Raw genomic sequence first — 18,778 nt, forward strand, 5'->3', positions numbered from 1 at the left:
GGATTTGGGTGTCCTTGTACACAAATCACAGAAAGTTAACATGCAGGTACACCAAGCAATGAGGAAAGCAAATGGTATATTAGCCTTTATTGCAAGGGGATTGGACTATAGGAGTAAGGAAATCTGGTTGCAATTATATAGTGTTTTGGTGAGACCACACTTGTAGTACTTTCTATAGTTTTGGTCTCCTTACCTAAGGAAGGATATACTTGCCTTAGATGGGGTGCAACAAAGGTTCACTAGATTGATTCTTGGGATGAGAGGATTGTCCTATGAGGAGAGATTGAGTAGAATGGGTAATATATTCTCTGGAGTTTCTTAGCAGGCTTGACAGAGTGGACACTGAGAGGCTGTTTCCCCTGGTGGGAGAGTCTAGAACTACGGGTCATAGTCTCAAGATAATGGGTTGACCATTTAGGACCGAGATGAGGGAAAATGTCTTCACTCAGAGGGTTGTGAATCTTTGGAATTCCCTACCCCAGAGGGCTGAGGATGCTTAGTCATTGAGTAGATTCAAGACAGAGATCGATAGATTTTTGGACCCAAAGGGAATCAAGAGATATGGGGATAGGGCGGGAAAGTGGAGTTGAGGTTGAAGATCAGCCATGATCTTATTGAATGGTGAAGCAGGCTCGAGGGGCCGTAAGGCCTACTCCTCCTATTTCTTATATTATGATGTTCTATGGCACTGAGATAATAATGATACATTGTAGTACAGGGTAGAATGCAACCCTATGGGATTGAGACATTAATGATAAATTGTAGAACAGGGTTGAGTGTAATCCAATAGGATTTAGACATTAGTGATACATTGTAGTGCAGGATAGAGTGTATTCATAGTGGACTGAGACATTAATGACACATTGTAGTACAGGGTAGAACGTATCCCTATGTGTTTTAGACATTAATGATACATTGTAGTACAGGATAGAGTTTATCACTATGGGATTGAGGCATTAATGATACACAGTATTAGAGGATAGAGTGTATCCATATGGAACTGAGACAGTAACGACACATTGTAGTGCAGGATAGTACGTATACCGATGGGACTGAGACAATAATCAGACAATGTCATAGAGGATAGAGTGGTTTATAACTAGCATGGTCAAGTATCCTGTCTCACAAAGTGTCCAGCCAAGAGATCGATGCTGGGAGGGGCAAGGTCATGAGAAAGTCTGCACCCAGATAAGGGGTGTGGTAACCAAGGACCTACGCATTCCTTAGAACAATAACAGTTTACAAAACAGTGATGAATGTCGGGGAGACTAGTTACACTCGATAAAACAGCTCATCTTGAGTTGTTAGCATGGTGTCAGCCCGACGAGATAATTAACAACTAGCAGATAAGGACAGAGATGGTTATGTGCAGAACAAAGCAGCCGAATAGTATAAAGATAGGGCATGCTCCCTCCCAAAGGTTAAAGCTCTCAGGACGGACAGAAGTCCATAGCCAAGAGGCAGCCTACAGAGGTTGAGTCTGATCAATCTTGAATCCGTGGGAACCAGGTTGAACTAATTGCTTGTCATTTAATGTAATCTGAAGACAGTTATATTATAAACTGTTGTAAATCAATCTTAAAACTTCTTGTTGAAGAACCACTCGGGCCCGAGATTATTGTTGAAGGACTAACAACCCTTTGTTGTGACAGTAACAGGAAAATCCACTTACACTGTACAAACCATCCAGTCTCTGTGTCATCCAGGTCTTGTTTCCTCTCTGATGTGGCCAGTTTTCCTTATTTTCTTACCCTAAATCTCATCCTTCTAAAGGCTGTGAGAAAGAGTTTGGGAAAAGGTTTATTAAAGCTGTTACATATTATTGTCTTTCAGCAGGTTATATTTAGAGTAACGTCAGAAGTTTTTAGTGGCTGGTTTTGAACATTACGAGGCAAATCTGAGCTAATTTGTAGATGAGACTGGTGCAGAATCATCTGTTTATTAATCCCGATTCCTGATCCCTGAGATCAGACTCTGTCCCCAATCCCAGGAGTGATCACTGTCTGTATACAGCACCCCCTAGGGGTTAGTTGAGGAATTCTCTCACTGGACAAACACACTGACCAGGGACCGTGACACAGCTGTTATCTGAGAGCAGGACATGCTGTACTGGGGCTGCCTTCATCTGTCGAATGTCTTGTGGGCACAAGCACCGTGGGAAGGACAGTTCTCTATGAATGGTATTCACATACACTGTCTCTCTCTCTCTCTCTCTCTCTATAAGCTGTGTATCCAGTACACTCTTTCTCTTTCTCTTTCTCTTTTCCTCTTTCTCTCTTTATCTCTCTCTCTCCCTCACCCTTTTTCTCTCTCTCCCCCTCTCTCTCTCCCTCTCTCACTATCCCTGGCCCTCGACTTAGATCCCAGCAGGTTTGGCCTGGTGAGGAAGCCACCACTGCTCCCCCACTCAGGCCGCAGGTTAAAATGGCACTTCAGGCCCCGATGTCATCAGAATCCGTACTGGATATTTAAAGAGGACCCCACTGGCTTGGGGTGGATGTCCTTTCTGCATGCAATTTAAAATGCAGTGTCAGATTAGCATGGGGAAGTCCCCCATCCATTTTAACTGCTGCCCTGCCTGGTTTCTGCCAGGCCGGGTGCAGGTGGGAGGGAGGGGGGAGTTAAAATCGAGGCCATCAGGTGCACTGCCCTCCAGTTACTGATTAGGATAAAAAGAAAGACTTTAATTTATATAGCATCTTTCACAACCTCAGGACGTTCCAAAGCGCTTTGCAGCCAATGAAGTATTTTATGAAGTTAGTCACTGTTGTAATGTAGGGAAACGCAGCAGCCAATTTGCACACAGCAAGGTCCCACAAACAGCAAAGGAAAATGACCAGATAATCTGCTTTAGTTGCTGGATAAATATTGGCCAGGACACCACGGAGAACTCCCCAGCTATTCTTCGAAATAGTGCCGTGGGATCTTTTACATTCACCTGAGAGGTTGATTTATGGGCTCAAGTCTCTGGAGTGGGCCTTTAACACCCAAACTTCTGAATCAGAGTCGAGATTGTTACCAACTGACCCACAGCTGATTAGCTGCTGGAGGCATGGGAAACCTTCACCCCTTGTCATTGTGTATCAGTAGGATGATATTCAGGGATGTTTTTAAGCCGTCAGACTTTCTGCTGCCATGCTAACTTAACTGACGCCACTGTTGGGCCTGTACTAGTAATTTGAGACATGACATGTGGTAAGTGTAGCAGGCTTGGGAGGAACTGTGCCTTTGGACTTGTGGTTCCCAAAACTTTCCACCACTGTGGGTTTTCCTTGCTTCATGTCTGGGTCTGTTGTGGACTAACTGATAGAGATTGATTGCTATGATTAGTCAACAACTCCATTTCCTACTTTACAATGGTGACGACACTTTAAAAGTACTTCATTGGCATTTGGGACATCCTGAGGTTGTAAAATGTTTTACCATATTCCCGCTCTCTCCCCATATCCCTTGATGCCTTTTGTGTCTAGAAATTTAGCTATCTCCTTCTGAAATATATTCAGTGACTTGGCCTCCACTGCCTTCTGTTGTAGAGAATTCCACAGGTTCACCACCCTCTGAGTGAAGAAATTTCTCCTCATCTCAGTCCGAAATGTCCTACCCCGTATCCTGAGACTATGACCCCTCGTTCTGGACCCCCAGCCAGGGTAAACATCCTACCTGCATCCAGTCTGTCCAGCCCTGTCAGAATTTTATGTGTTTCAATGAGATCCCCTCTCATTCTTCTAAACTTGAGTGAATACAGGCTGAGTTGACCCGATCTCCCCTCATACTACAGTCCTGCCAACCCAGGAATCAGTCTGGTGAACCTTCGCTGCAATCCCTCCATGGCAAGTAAATCCTTTCTAAGGTAAGGAGACCAAAACTGCACACAATACTCCAGGTGTGGTCTCACCAAGGCCCTGTATAACTGTAGTAAGACATCCTTGCTCCTGTACTCAAATCCTCTTGCAATAAAGGCCAACATACCATTTGCCTTCCTAACTGCATACTAATAATTCCTACTTTCCTGTTAGTTTTCTAAACTGGCATATCGAGGGTAGGGGGGATGGTTTTGTTCGTACAAACACATTCTCCTTTGTATTGCTCACTTACCTGCTCTTGAGATCATGAGGCGGTTAAGGCAATATGATCGCAGATGGACCAAGGCACAAACTCCATGCAACAGTGTACAGGAGACACATGAGGCAGGCACACTGAGAGAAAGTCAAATATTAAGAGTGGGGGGACACACACAGCGTCTGAAATGCAGATTAAATTGATAGCCTGCTGGAGAGCGGCTTGTAGCTTTGAATTGAAATGGGAGATATCTCTCGCAGTTGATATCAGCGCCCGAGGACTAATCTGCGCACTTAGACAAATTGAAACCCACACATCAACCCTAACTGCATGCAATCTGCAGCCTTCATTTCACAGCAATCTTCAGGGTTTATGGTTTACTTTGTTTATGATAATATCATTTTATTCCTGCATGTAGCAGCAGATGTCAGCCTTTCATGTAGCAACAGGCACGGATTAAACGCATTTAACCTCTCTTCCTGCCCATTTTAATCTCACCAAAGTACTTTGGGCCCATTTCTTTATTTTACTATTAATGCTATTGAAATTGTAGAGTATTTATCACTGATTTTTTTCTTCCACAATCAATTGCAATCAGGGTACAAGAAAAAGCTCGGGGTGAGTTCAACTTGGGTGGGGGAGTGGATGACGGGGGTAGAGGGATCTGTTGTGGAGCCCGCCTGACTTTCCTTCCTGTTAACTTCAGCTAAGGGTTGTTGTTGTTGGAGGCCAATCATCTCAGCCCCAGGACATCGCTGCAGGACTTGCGCAGGGCAGTGTCCTAGGTCCAACTATATTTAGCTGTTTCATCAATGACCTTCCCTCCAACATAAGGTCAGAACTGGGGCTGTTCACTGATGATTGCACAGTGTTCAGTTCCATTCACAATTCCTCAGATAATGAAGCAGTCCATTCCCACATGCAGCAAGACCTGGACAACATCCAGGCTTGGGCTGATAAATGGCAAGTAACATTCGTGCCACACTAGTGCCAGGCAATGAATATCTCCAACAAGAGAGAGTCCAACCACCTGCCTTTGACATTCAATGTCATTACCTTTGCCAAGCCCCCCACCTTCAACATCCTAGGGTCGCCATTGACAAGAAACTCAACCAGACCAGCCACATAAATGCCGCGGCTACTAGAGCAGGTCAGAGGCTGGGTATTTTGCAGTGAGTAACTCACTTCCTGAAATCCCAAAGCCTCTCCACCACCTGCAAAGCACAAGCCAGTGGTGTGTTGGAATACTCTCCACTTGCCTGGATGGGTGCAGCTACAACACTCAAGAAGCTCGACACCAGCCAGAACAAAACAGTCCACTTGATCATCACCTCATCAACCACCTTAAACATCCACTCCCTTCACCACCAGAGCACCGTGGCTGCAGTGTGTACAATCTACAGGATGCACTGCAGCAACTCGCCAAGTTTTCTTCAGCAGCACCTCCCAAACCCACGACCTCCACCACCTAGAAGGACAAGGGCAGCAGGCACATGGGAAGGACACCACCTGCAGGTTCTCCTCCAAGTCACACAACATCCAGACTTGGAAGTATTTTGCCGTTCCTTCATTTTGTCGAGTTGCTGCAGTGCATCCTATGGATGGTACACACTGCAGCCACTGTGCGCCGATGGTGAGGGGAGTGAATGTTTAACATAAGAACATGAGAAATAGGAGCAGGAGTAGGCCAATCGGCCCTTCAAGCCTGCTCCGCCATTTAATAAGATCATGGCTGATCTGATCCTAACCTCAAATCTAAATTCATGTCCAATTTCCTGCCCGCTCCCCGTAACCCCTAATTCCCTTTACTTCTAGGAAACTGTCTACTTCTGTTTTAAATTTATTCAATGACGCAGCTTCCACAGCTTCCTGGGGCAGCAAATTCCACAGACCTACCACCCTCTGAGTGAAGAAGTTTCCCCTCATCTCAGTTTTGAAGGAGCAGCCCCTTATTCTAAGATTACGCCCCCTAGTTCGAGTTTCACCCATCCTTGGGAACATCCTCACAGCATCCACCCGATCAAGCCCCTTCACAATCTTATATGTTTCAATAAGATCGCCTCTCATTCTTCTGAACTCCAATGAGTAGAGTCCCAATCTACTCAACCTCTCCTCATATGTCCGCCCCCTCATCCCCGGGATTAACCGAGTGAACCTTCTTTGTACTGCCTCGAGAGCAAGTATGTCTTTTCTTAAGTATGGAGACCAAAACTGTATGCAGTATTCCAGGTGCGGTCTCACCAATACCTTATATAACTGCAGCAATACCTCCCTGTTTTTATATTCTATCCCCCTAGCGATAAACGTCAACATTCCGTTGGCCTTCTTGATCACCTGCTGCACCTGCATACTAAATTTTGATTTTCTTGCACTAGGACCCCCAGATCCCTTTGTACTGCAGTACTTTCCAGTCTCTTGCCATCAAGATAATAACTTGCTCTCTGATTTTTCCTGCCAAAGTGCATAACCTCACATCTTCCAATATTGTATTGCATCTGCCAAATCTCCGCCCACTCACCCAGCCTGTCTATATCCCCTTGTAGGTTTTTTATGTCCTCCTCACTCTCTACTTTCCCTCCCATCTTTGTATCAACTGCAAACTTTGATATGTTACACTTGGTCCCCTCCTCCAAATCGTCAATATAGATTGTAAAGAGTTGGGGACCCAGCACCGACCCCTGCGGAACACCACTGGCTACAGGTTGCCAGTCCGAGAATGAACCATTTATCCCAACTCTCTGCTTCCTGTTAGATAACCAATCCTCCACCCATGTCAGAATATTACCCCCAATCCAGTGATTCTTTATCTTGAGCAATAATCTTTTATGTGGCACCTTGTCAAATGCCTTCTGGAAGTCTAAATACACCACGTCAACTGGTTCCCCTTTATCCACCCTGTACGTTATGTCCTCAAAGAACTCAAGCAAATTTGTCAGCCATGCTGACTTTGTCCTATTAAATTATGTTTATTCAAATGTTCTGCTACTGTCTCCTTAATAATAGACTCCAAAATTTTACCCACCACAGATGTTAGGCTAACAGGTCTATAATTTCCAGCCTTCTGCCTACTACCCTTTTTAAATAAGGGTGTTACATTAGCAGTTTTCCAATCTGCCGGGACCTTTGCCGAGTCCAGAGAATTTTGGAAAATTATTACCAAAGCATCCACAATCCCCACTGCCACTTCCCTCAAGACCCTAGGATGTAAGCCATCAGGTCCAGGGCATTTATCCGCCTTAAGTCCCATTAATTTACTGAGTACCAATTCCTTAGTGATTTTAATCGTATTTAGCTCCTCCCTCCCTAGAGCCCCCTGTTTGTCCAGTGTTGGGATGTTCTTAGTGTCCTCGACCGTAAAGACTGAAACAAAATATTTGTTCAGCATTTTTGCCATCTCCATGTTTCCCACCATTAATTTCCCGGTCTCATCCTCTAAGGGACCTACGTTTGCCTTAGCCACCCTTTTTCTTTTTATATAACTATAGAATCTCTTGCTATCTGTTTTTATATTTTTTGCTAATTTATTTTCATAATCTATCTTCCCTTTCTTAATCAATCCTTTTGTTACTTTTTGCTGTTTTTGAAGACTTCCCAATCTTCTACCCTCCCACTAAGTTTGGCTACCTTATATGTCCTTGTTTTTAGTCGGATACTATCCTTAATTTATTTACTTAGCCACGGATGGCTGTCATTCTTTTTACACCCTTTTGTCCTCAGTGGAATATATTTGTTTTGAAAGTTGTAAAATAACTCCTTAAATGAACACCACTGCTCATGTACCGTCTACCCTTTAATCTATTTTCCCAGTCCACTTGAATCAATTCCGCTCTCATACCATCATAGTCTCCTTTATTCAAGCTCAGTACGCTTGTTTGAGAACCAACCTTCTCACCCTCTAATTGGATATGGAATGTAACCATGTTGTGGTCACTCATTCCAAGGGGATCCTTCACTAGGACATTATTAATTAATCCTGGCTCATTAAACAGGACCAGGTCCAAGGTTGCTTGCCCCCTTGTAGGATCAGTAACATACTGCTCGAGAAATCCATCCCTAATACACTCAATAAACTCTTCCTCAAGGCTGCCCTGCCCAATTTGATTTGTCCAGTTAATATGATAGTTAAAATCCCCCATAATTATAGCTGTTCCCTTATTACATGCCCCGACTATTTCCTGATTAATACTTCTTCCAGCAGAGTTGCAACTATTAGGAGGCCTATATACTACGCCCACTAATGTTTTTTTCCCCTTATTATTCCTCATCTCTACCCAAACTGTTTCATTGTCCTGATCCTTTGTCCCAATATCATTTCTCTGTATTACAGTGATTCCTTCCTTTATTAACATAGCCACCCCACCTCCCCTTCCTTCCTGCCTGTCCTTCCTGATTGTTAAATACCCTGGCATATTTAATTCCCAGTCGTTGTCACACTGCAGCCATGTTTCTGTAATGGCCACAAGATCATACTTTGGGGAGTCAGGAGATGAGTCACTCACCGCAGAATACCCAGCCTCTGACCTGCTCTTGTAGCCACAGTAGTTATTTGTGCCGTTAACTCGTCCATTTTGTTACGAATGCTACGTGCATTCAGATAAAGAACTTTCAAATATGTTTTGTGACACTTAGTTCCTGCTTTTTCCTTTTTGTCCCGATGTTTGTCCCGGAACTCCTTCATCTCCTCGGCGTACTTGCTGAAGGTGCTGCCGAACTTGGACCAGGCTTTATAGGGGATGGTGATGGAGTTCCTGTAAGAGGGCTTCACCTCACTCACTCGCATGAACACGCCGTACTTGTTGGAGCCCACGTCGAAGAAGAAGCGCTTGCTGTCCACGGTGATGGATGTGCCCTCGGGCAACTCAGACTGGCCGCACGGCTCGTCGTCCACGCCGTAGTCGTCGATCAGCTTCGCCAGCGCATCCGTGAACTCGATGAGCCCTGGGGCCGGCAGGGTGATGGTCTGGCCTTGCGTCCCCCCAAAGCCGGGGCCTCGATTTAAGGTCTGGCGGATGCGCAGGAAGCCACCTCGCTGGTTCTCCTTCAGGTCCATGTCGTACTTGCGGTTCTCCCGCACCAGGAACTCGCTCTTCAGCGCACGGCCGGGCTCGTCGGAGCTCAGGCCGGCGTCCGAGTCAGAGAGGCCCAGCTGCGCGTAGTGCTCGATGAAATCCCCGAGGTAGTCGCGGAACTCGGCCGCCACCGCTATGGGGAGGGTCAGCCGGCTCTTGTTGCCGCCAGCGCTCACCTTGGCGATCTTGATGAAGCGGCCCTTGGCGTTCTGCTTCACGTCCAGGTAGAAGCACTTGTTCTGTATGTCCACCCGCTTGGAGGCCAGCTCCTGTGTCTCCTGCTGCTGGAGGCCGGCCATTTTATTTTTAGGGCGGTGAATGGGGTGCCAATCAAGCGGGCTGCTTTGTCCTGGATGGCGTCGAGCTTCTTGAGTGTCATTGGAGCTACACTCATCCAGGCAAGTGGAGAGTATTCCATCACACTCCTGACTTGTGCCTTGTAGATGGTGGAAAGCCTTTGGGGTGTCAGGAGATGAGTCACTCACCGCAGAATACCCAGCCTCTGACCTGCTCTTGTAGCCACAGTATTTATGTGGCTGGTCTAGTTAAGTTTCTGGTCAATGTTGACCCCCAGGATGTTGATGGTGGGGGATTCAGCGATGGTAATGCCGTTGAATGTCAAGGGGAGTTGGTTAGACTCGCTCTTGTTGGAGATGGTCATTGCCTGGCACTTGTCTGGCGCGAAAGTTGTGTGCCACTTATCAGCCCAAGCCTGGATGTTGTCCAGGTCTTGCTGCATGCGGGCACGGAATGCTTCACTATCTGAGAGGTTGCGAATAGAACTGAACACTGTACAATCATCAGCGAACATCCCCATTTCTGACCTTATGATGGAGGGAAGGTCATTGATGAAGCAGCTGAACTTGGCTGGGCCGAGGACACTGCCCTGAGGAACTCCTGCAGCAATGTCCTGGTGCTGAGATGATTGGCCTCCAACAACCACTACCATCTTCCTTTGTGTAGATATGACTCCAGCCACTGGAGAGTTTTTCCCCTGATTCCCATTGAAATCATGTCTCTGGATTACCAGTCCAGTAACATAACCACTATGCTACCATACCCGTATCATAGTAATAGTGCCATAGGATCTTTTATGTCTATCTGAGAGGGCAAACATCTCATCCAAAAGACAGCACCTCCGACAGTGCAGCACTTCCTCAGTACTGCACAGGGAGTTTTGGCCAAGATTATGAGCTCAAATATCCGGAGTGGGGCTTAGACCCACGATCCTTTGACTCAGAGGCGAGAGTGCTGCCCATCGAGCCATGGCTGCCACCTGTGTTGCTCCTGTTTCGAGGGCTTTTGGAAACAGTGTCGTGGGGGATTTAATGGGATTTAATCTGCACTGTCAATGACCTGAAGTGTTTGACTGGACAATGTGGAGGGAGCTTTAATCCCAGTCTAATCTGTGTGGTACCGAACCATTCAACACATTTCAAAATGAGTGGGATAATGCTCCCTTTTTATTGCAGGCTGAGATTGGTCCACTTCAGATGTGTTAAGCTTTCACACGATAATAGTTTGGCTGCAATTTCTGGGCTGGATCCATTGAACAGCAAACTGTGTTGAGAAAACAGGAGCGAACTTTGGATTATCCCATGCTGGAGAAATTGATTTCAAATCCCTTCTATATTAGTGACCAGTAATTCCTGAGTGTAAAGCACCCCTCTGATTACTGTATCGAAATTGTTTGAAATTACAGCTCCTAGAAATCTCTACATTAAGCTACATCTACAACCCAACAGAGCTATAAGTCTGCGAGCTTCATATTTACTCGTCTTCCTCTCAATAAAATGGTATTCGGGGTGTTGTGGAGTTCACTTTACAGCTATCAACACACGGTAAATAGTCTTGGTTATATTAAAAGTATTTGAGTGTGAAGGGGTTAACTTAATCTGTTTGTTCAATGACTGTAATTAATGGAATTTACTGGTGAACCTCATTCTCTCACTGGAGCACTTCCCTCCGCTATATATAGGAGATTCCTTTTGACGTGTCACATCATAGCACCTGTCGAACTTTGCTCCAGCACAAACTGGGAGTTGTGTTCCCTTTCACGGACAAGTGAGATTATGTATTGGATACTTTATGAGATAGAAAGGTATTACTGCCCTGTTCTTGCTTTCTTTGGTGTACCGGGTAAGTCTCTACATCCATCCATTCATTCTGTAAATCAAGTTTAACTGGCACTGTTTCTTTTTCCAGTCGAAACCCATCCTCATTGCTGTTGATATTCCTGTTAATTCTTTCTGTCCACTTGTTAATTATAAGGAGTTTCGAGTGTTGGATAATTCATGGTGTTTGCCTTAATGTATCTGCAGGTAAATCCAGTCCTGACCTCAATCAACTCAAGACTCTCTCTCTCCACTGAATTCATTTTGTTTCAGGTTTTCTCTGGGAGACACGGTCGATTCTTTGCTTCTCTTTTCAATCTCCCTGATCCTGTTCCACCCTTTATGTTTTCCAATGCATTTTATGAGTGTTTGCCCTTTTCTGCTCTCCTCAGGTTGCAGCATCTTGCTGTGGTATTGTTCCAAAAATACAGCCACACTCTGCTAGCTCCTGCAGGGACGAGGCTTCATGGGGGAGACAGTGAGTGCTTAAGGGTTGTTGAACCATTTTTATTTTTATTCATTAAACGCAAGACCGGCATTTACTGCCCAACCCTAGATACCCTGAGAAGGTGGTGGTGGTGGGCTCTCTCCTTTAATTGAGTGGTTTGCTTGGCCATTCAGAGGCAGTTAAGAGTCAACCATATTGGTGTGGGAGTGGAGTCACATATACGCCAGACCGGGTAAGGACGACAGGTTTCCTTCCCGAAAGGACATGAGTGAACCAGTTGGGTTTTTATGTTACTGCTGATTCCAGATTTTTGAAACTGAATTCAAATTCTAAAACTGGGAATTGAATTCACGTTCTCTGGATTACTAGTCTAGGTCTCTGGGTTACTAGTCTAGGTCTCTGGGTTACTAGTCCAGGCCTCTGGGTTACTAGTCTAGGTCTCTGGGTTACTAGTCCAGGTCTCTGGGTTACTAATCTAGGTCTCTGGGTTACTAGTCCAGGTCTCTGGGTTACTCGTCTAGGTCTCTGGGTTACTAGTCCAGGTCTCTGGGTTACTAGTCTAGGTCTCTGGGTTACTAGTCTAGTAACATAACCACTACACCACCATACCCCAGACATGCCTTGAAGGCATCACAGCCAAACCTGCTTCTGCTCTTGTCCCACTTCCACACCAACAGTTTCCCACATGGATCCTACCAATAGTGGTCAGGAGAAAATCCAGGCCCATTTACCCTGAGGACAATGACACCACCTCAACTATGAACTCAACACCGGCCATCTTATTCTCATAGTTTCTCACTACTGTGTAATGCTTTTACACACTGGATCACCAGGGCAGTTTTTATATCATTATTGATTAATCTCTTCTTTGTTTAAGAATTTGTTTATGAAGGTCATTTCATTCTGTTTTCTTTCCTGTTCATTTCCTTATTTCCCACTTCATTATCCAATGTCACAGAATCTTACAGCACAGAAGGAGGCCGATCGTCCCTTTGCGCCTGTTCCGTTTGGGACTATCCTATTAGTCCAACTCCCGCCTGCTCTTCCCGCCACTCACCCGCCACCCTCATAGACTTGCAAATTTTTCCTTTTCAATTATATATCCAGTTCCCTTTTGAAAGTCACGATTGAATCTGCTTCCATCACCCTTTCAGGCAGTGCATTCCAGATCATAACAACTCGCTGCATGAATAAAATTCTCCTCAACTCCCCTCTCGTCCTTTTCCCAATTACCTTAAATTTATATCCTCTGGTTACCAACCCTCCTGCCAGTGGAAACAGTTTCTCCCTATCTACTCTATCAAACTCCTTCATTATTTTGAAACCTCTATTAACTCACACCCGTACCTTCTCTGCTGTAAGGAGAACGATCACAGATTCACTAGTTTCTCCACATAACTGAAGTCCCACATCCCTGGAATAATTCTGGTAAATCTTCTCTGCACCCTCTCCAAGGCCTTTTGTTTGGCTTTCTCGATCAATGTAAAACAAATTCTCCTCATCTCCCATGAATAGGAGATTTACTCAGTTAGATAGGCTGAGTTAGATAGATTCCTGATTAACAAGGGAGTCAAAGGTTATAGCAGATAGACGGGAAAGTAGGGTTGAGGTCGCAATCAGGTCAGCCATGATCTTATCAAATGGCAGAGCAGGCTCGAGGGGCCGAATGGCGTACTCCTGCTCTTAATTCGTCTGTTCATATGAGAGACTGGAGAAGCTGGGATTGTTCTCCTTCAAGCCGAGAAGTTTAAGTGGCGATTTAATAGAGGTGATCAAAATTATGAAGGGGTTCCTATCGTGTTCCAGTGGCAGAAGGGGTGATAACCAGAGGAAACAGATTTAAGGTGATCGGCAAAAGAGCCAGAGACGACAGGAGGAAACATTTTTTTACGCAGCGAGTTGTAATGATCTGGAATGCACTGCCTGAAAGGGTGGTGGAAGCAGATTCAATTGTAACTTTCAAAAGAGAATTGGATAAATACTTGAAGGAAAAAATTTCCAGGGCTATGGGGAAAGTAGAGGGGAGTGGGACTATTTGAACAGCTCTTTCAAAGAGCTGGCATGGGCACAATGGGCTAAATGGTCTCCTCCTGTGCTTGTTTTTATTCATTCATGGGATGTGGGCGTTGCTGGCGAGGCCGGGATTTATTGCCCATCCCTAATTGCCCTTGAGAAGGTGGTGGTGAGCCGCCTTCTTGAACCGCTGCAGTCCGTGTGGTGACGGTTCTCCCACAGTGCTGTTCAGAAGGGAGTTCCAGGATTTTGACCCTGCGACGATGAAGGAACGGCGATATATTTCCAAGTCGGGACGGTGTGTGACTTGGAGGGGAACGTGCAGGTGGTGTTGTTCCCATGTGCCTGCTGCTCTTGTCCTTCTAGGTGGTAGAGGTCGCGGGTTTGGGAGGTGCTGTCGAAGAAGCCTTGGCGAGTTGCTGCAGTGCATCCTGTGGATGGTACACACTGCAGCCACTGTGCGCCGGTGGTGAAGGGAGTGAATGTTTAGGGTGGTGGATGGGGTGCCAATCAAGCGGGCTGCTTTGTCCTGGATGGTGTCGAGCTTCTGGAGTGTTGTTGGGCTGCGCTCATCCAGGCAAGTGGAGAGTATTCCATCACACTCGTGACTTGTGCCTTGTAGATGGTGGAAAGGCTTTGGGGAGTTAGGCTGTATGTTGATATGATTCTATGATCTCCCCACTTTTATGTAAAACCCCATCGCCATTAAATAATTGGATTCCAGTGAAGAATTGTGCACAAGAGCTCCTTCAAAGTGCTCTGAGCCTGCTGTCTAATTTCCTCTTCCCTTGCCTGCACCCAGTGAACGTGATGACGCTCGTGGTCCTATATCGGGGAAAGTGCGGCCTGGCCAGATGTGTCACCCGCTACCTGATGGCGATGACGACAGCGGACCTACTGATTGTCATCCTGGACCTGATCCTGCGGCGGATCCCGGTCGTTTTCTCAAATCTGTTTCGTTTTGTGCGGGCGTTGAGAGTGTGCAATATCCACGCCGTCCTGCTATACGCGGTCACTGACTGCTCGGTCTGGTACACCGTGGCTTTCACCGTTGACCGATTCGTGGCCATCTGCTGCCCAAAGCTGAAACCCAAATACTGCACTGAGAAATCTGCAGCCGTGATTATCGCAACGTTGACGGTCCTCTTCTGCTTGAAGAACATGTTCTGGTACTTTATCCTCGGAGATGGATACACCCTCCTGCATTACTCCTGGTTTTGCTACATATCAAACAGGGCTTTTTACACGCCAGTCTGGATGGCCTTTCAGACGCTCCATCACGTCCTAACCCCAGGGCTCCCGTTCTTTCTGATTCTGCTGCTCAACACTTTGACCGTCAGACACATCTTGGTGGCCAACAGAGCCCGCAGGCGATTCCGAGACTCTCACGGTGGGGGGAGACAGAAGGATTCGGAGATGGAGAGCCGGAAAAATTCCATCATTTTGCTGTTTGTCGTGTCGGGTAATTTTATTGTGCTGTGGGTGGTCTTCATGGCCAGCTCTATATATACACGAATCGCTGTTGACAATTTCGTTCTTTCCACTGCTTCCTATTATGCACAAGAGATTGGATTCATGCTGCAGCTCTTGAGCTGCTGCACAAACACTTTTATTTACGCAGTGACCCAGACGAATTTCAGGAAGGATCTGCAGTATGTTTTGAAATGGCCCATCATTCGGATCGCCAGATCAATCAAATGCCGGGAAGAGCCGAGGAATTTCCAGCATTAGAATTCAATTCTTGCTCGTTCTTTCCCAAGACACCACCTGCCCCTGGGAGTCAATGTTTCCTGAAGGACTTTAATTTATCGTATTTAGTTTTTAAGCCAAGTTAAGAACACTTACTACTTATCATTTGTACAAATGATCCATTGTATATTTATTGCATTGAAGCTTTTTCTATGATCTTGAAATGACAGTAAGATAAAACATTCTCATAAAAACAATCCTACAAGTAATACAACAATAACAATACCTTGCATTTACATAGTGTCTTTAACATAGTAAAACACCCTAAGGCGCTGAATCAGACAAAAATTGACACTGAGCGATAGAAGGAGACAATGGCCTAGAAATTGTTTTAAGAAGAATGGTGAGCTCAACAGTGCCCACCAATGTTAGTGGAGAAATCGAGGAGCAAGTTCCAGTGTTCACACATGTGCAGTGAAACGTGGAAATCAGGAACTGACTCCACCTGGTTTGCCGGCGATATGACAGCTTCGAATTAAAGGGATATTGCCGGCTGGAATCAGTGGAAACAATAGACCAGCGCCAACTTGCTCATCTGCCCAGCTGGAAAGTAACTAATATCGCCACAAAACAGGTATGCTTAATAATACCAGGTCTAATCTAAATTTTAACAGTCTTAATGACTGTCAAACAACTAAAAATGTGGAGTCTCATTACTCCTTATTTTAATGGTTTTTGGTCATTAAAAATGTTTTTATAATTTTCCCTTCTGTCTCTTTCATTTAATTTGATTATTTCTTACTCTCTCTTATCTTGCTGTCTATAACTGTTTTTACAAATGATTTCAGTGTTGTACCTTTCACTTCCTGGATTTTCCGTTCCAACTTGCAGAAACCGTTCGCAGCTTGTCAAAAAAGTTGCAATCTGATTGGTCGAGGGGGGAAGGTGATCCTCTTGCTTCTCCCATCGGTCCTAGATTCCCTGGAGCTAACACTGGGCTCTTCTCCACTTCCTATTAGAGGAAGTACACCCAGTAAGTTAGTGGGTTAGTATAAATCTATGGAGCAGCGAGCAGTATTGGTTCACCACTCTGAGCAATTTCTGGGCCATTAGGATAGGTGACTAAAAGCTTGGTCAAAGAGATAGGCTTTAAGGAATATCTTAGAGGTGGTGAGGTTTAAGGAGGGAATTCCAGAACTTAGGAACTAGACGGCTGAAGGCACGTCCACCAGTGGTGGGGCGAAGGGATGCACAAGAGGCCAGAGCTGAAGGAACGCAGAGTTCACGGAGGGTTGTAGGACTGGAGGAGGTTGCAGTAATGGGGAGGGGTGAGGCCATGGAGGGGTTTGAACACAAGGATAAAAATTTTGAATCTGTGGCATTGCTGAACCATGAGCCAATGTAAGTCAGCGAGCACAGGGATGATGAGAAAATTGGATTTGATGTGAGTTATGATACGGGCAGTAGAGTTTTGGATGAGCTCAAGTTTGTGGAAAGTGGTAGGTGGGAGGCCGTTCGGAAGAGTATTGGAATAGTCGAGTCTGGAGGTAACGAAAGCATGGATGAGGGTTTCAGCAGCAGATGGGCTGAAGCATGGGGGGAGATGGGGAATATTACGGAGGTGGAAGTCGGTGGTCTTGGTGATGGAGAGGATATGTGGTTGGAAGCTCAGCTCAGGGTCAAATAGGACACCGAGGTTGCTAAGAGTCCAATTCAATCTGAGAACCTGGCCAGGGTGGGGGATGGAGCCAGTGACTGGGGAAGACAATGGCTTCAGTCTTCCCAATGTTTAATAATCTCACCTCCCAAATCCATGCTCATCTTTCCCGCAGCTCCATGTTTGAACCTTTCCAATCAGGTTTTCATCCCTGCCACAGCAGTGAAACAGCCCTGATAAGTCACAAATGACATCCTGTGTGACAGTGACTGTGGTGAACTATCCCTCCTCATCCTTCTCGACCAGTCTGCAGCCTTTGACACGGTTGACCACACCATCCCCCTCCAACGCCTCTCCTCCATTGGACTGGGATTGCCATCGCCTGGTTTCACTCCTACCTATCCAGTCATTGCCAGAGAATCTCCTGCAATGTCTTCTCTTCCCGCTCCTGCACTGATACCTCTGGAGACCCAAGGATCTATACTTGGCCCCCTCCTTTTTCTCATCTACATGCTGCCCCTCAGCAACATCATCCAAAGATACAGCGTCAGGTTCCACATGTACCCTGACAATTCCCAACAATACCTCACCACCACCTCTCTCCACCCCTCCATTGCCTGTGTGTAACAACATGACAGCAGTGACTGCACTTCTAAAGTACCTCATTGGCTGTAAAACACTTTGGGACGACCTGTGGGTAATGAAAGGTGCTATATAAATGCAAGTTCTTTCATTCTTTCTCTTTCTTCATTCTTTTCAGCTCCTACTGTGAAACTGATTCTCGATCTGCACTCAGAACCAGCACTGGGAAAACCAGCAGATCTCACAAACTAATGCACTGACCATAAACTGACCCAGCATTCCCCAAACAAACCCAACACTTGCAAACTGACTTGGTCACTTCCTTGGCAGTGTTTCACGTTGCTGGTATTGAATTATTTTAATGGCGCTTGATTAGTTTTTGGGATCTTGACTGTTTTAGGGGAATCTGGTCCAATTCCATAAACCGACCGGTGCCCATGAACTGCTGAAGTATCTCGAACCCATCCAGCACCTGCAAAATGATTCAAAACTCTTGAAATAACCTGTACCTGCAATGTGACCCAAAACTCAAACTGACACAACAATTCCAAATCAACAATACGCTCGCAAACTGATCGAGGGCCAATCAGCTGACTCAGTGCCTCAAACAACTTCAATACCTGCAAAGTGACCCAGCAACCATAAAATGGTCAAAGGGCCCCCCAAACTGATCCAACACAGATAAGGATCCAGCTCCATCCAAATGAGCGTACACTCACAACATCTTCCAGTGACTCATAAGCCAAAGCAGCATCGTTAAACTGATCTCCAACATGTAAATTTATCCACTGCTCCTCAACTGATGCTGTGTCTTTACAGTAACATAATGACAGTGAACAGATCCAGCCCAGATCAGCTGACCAGGCATACCAGGCTGGTTCGATAACTGCAACTGGACCCATCAACTAATCATTGAGTCAACACACCCAAACTGATGGGAAACCTGTAAATTGACCAAATGCCCATAAACTGATGGGAAACGACAACAACAACATCTTGTATTTATATAGTGCCCAAGGTGCATCACAGGAGTTTATTCAGACAAAATCTAACACTGAGCCACATAAAGAGATATTAGGGCAGGTGACCAAAAGCTTGGTCAAAAAGATAGGTTTTAAGGAGCATCTTATAGGAAGGGAGAGGGAAA

General features: G+C 45.6%; 2 protein-coding genes across 2 annotated transcripts; one reads left to right on the forward strand and one right to left on the reverse strand.

Moving 5' to 3' along the window:
* Nucleotides 1–2,276: 2,276 nt before the first annotated feature.
* On the reverse strand, nucleotides 2,277–9,427 carry LOC137324841 (transcriptional activator protein Pur-alpha-like; the record flags this gene model as incomplete). Its single annotated transcript, XM_067989566.1, has 2 exons — nucleotides 8,696–9,427; nucleotides 2,277–2,312 (listed from the first exon to the last, which is right to left on the reverse strand). Coding segments are annotated over exons 1-2 (768 nt in total), but the record flags the coding sequence as incomplete, so codon positions are not given.
* A 5,086-nt stretch (nucleotides 9,428–14,513) lies between these two features.
* On the forward strand, nucleotides 14,514–15,434 carry LOC137324842 (G-protein coupled receptor 15-like). The gene has a single exon (XM_067989567.1). The coding sequence runs from the start codon at nucleotides 14,514–14,516 to the stop codon at nucleotides 15,432–15,434; it is 921 nt and encodes a 306-aa protein (XP_067845668.1).
* The last annotated feature ends 3,344 nt before the right edge of the window (nucleotides 15,435–18,778 follow it).

Source organism: Heptranchias perlo, chromosome 8 (assembly GCF_035084215.1).
Source record: "Heptranchias perlo isolate sHepPer1 chromosome 8, sHepPer1.hap1, whole genome shotgun sequence".
In the NCBI taxonomy this organism is placed as follows: Eukaryota; Metazoa; Chordata; class Chondrichthyes; order Hexanchiformes; family Hexanchidae; genus Heptranchias; species Heptranchias perlo.

Coding starts and splice junctions, on each gene's coding strand:
- LOC137324842 (XM_067989567.1), top strand. CDS start 14,514: ATGACGCTCGTGGTCCTATATCGGGGAAAGTGCGGCCTGGCCAGATGT.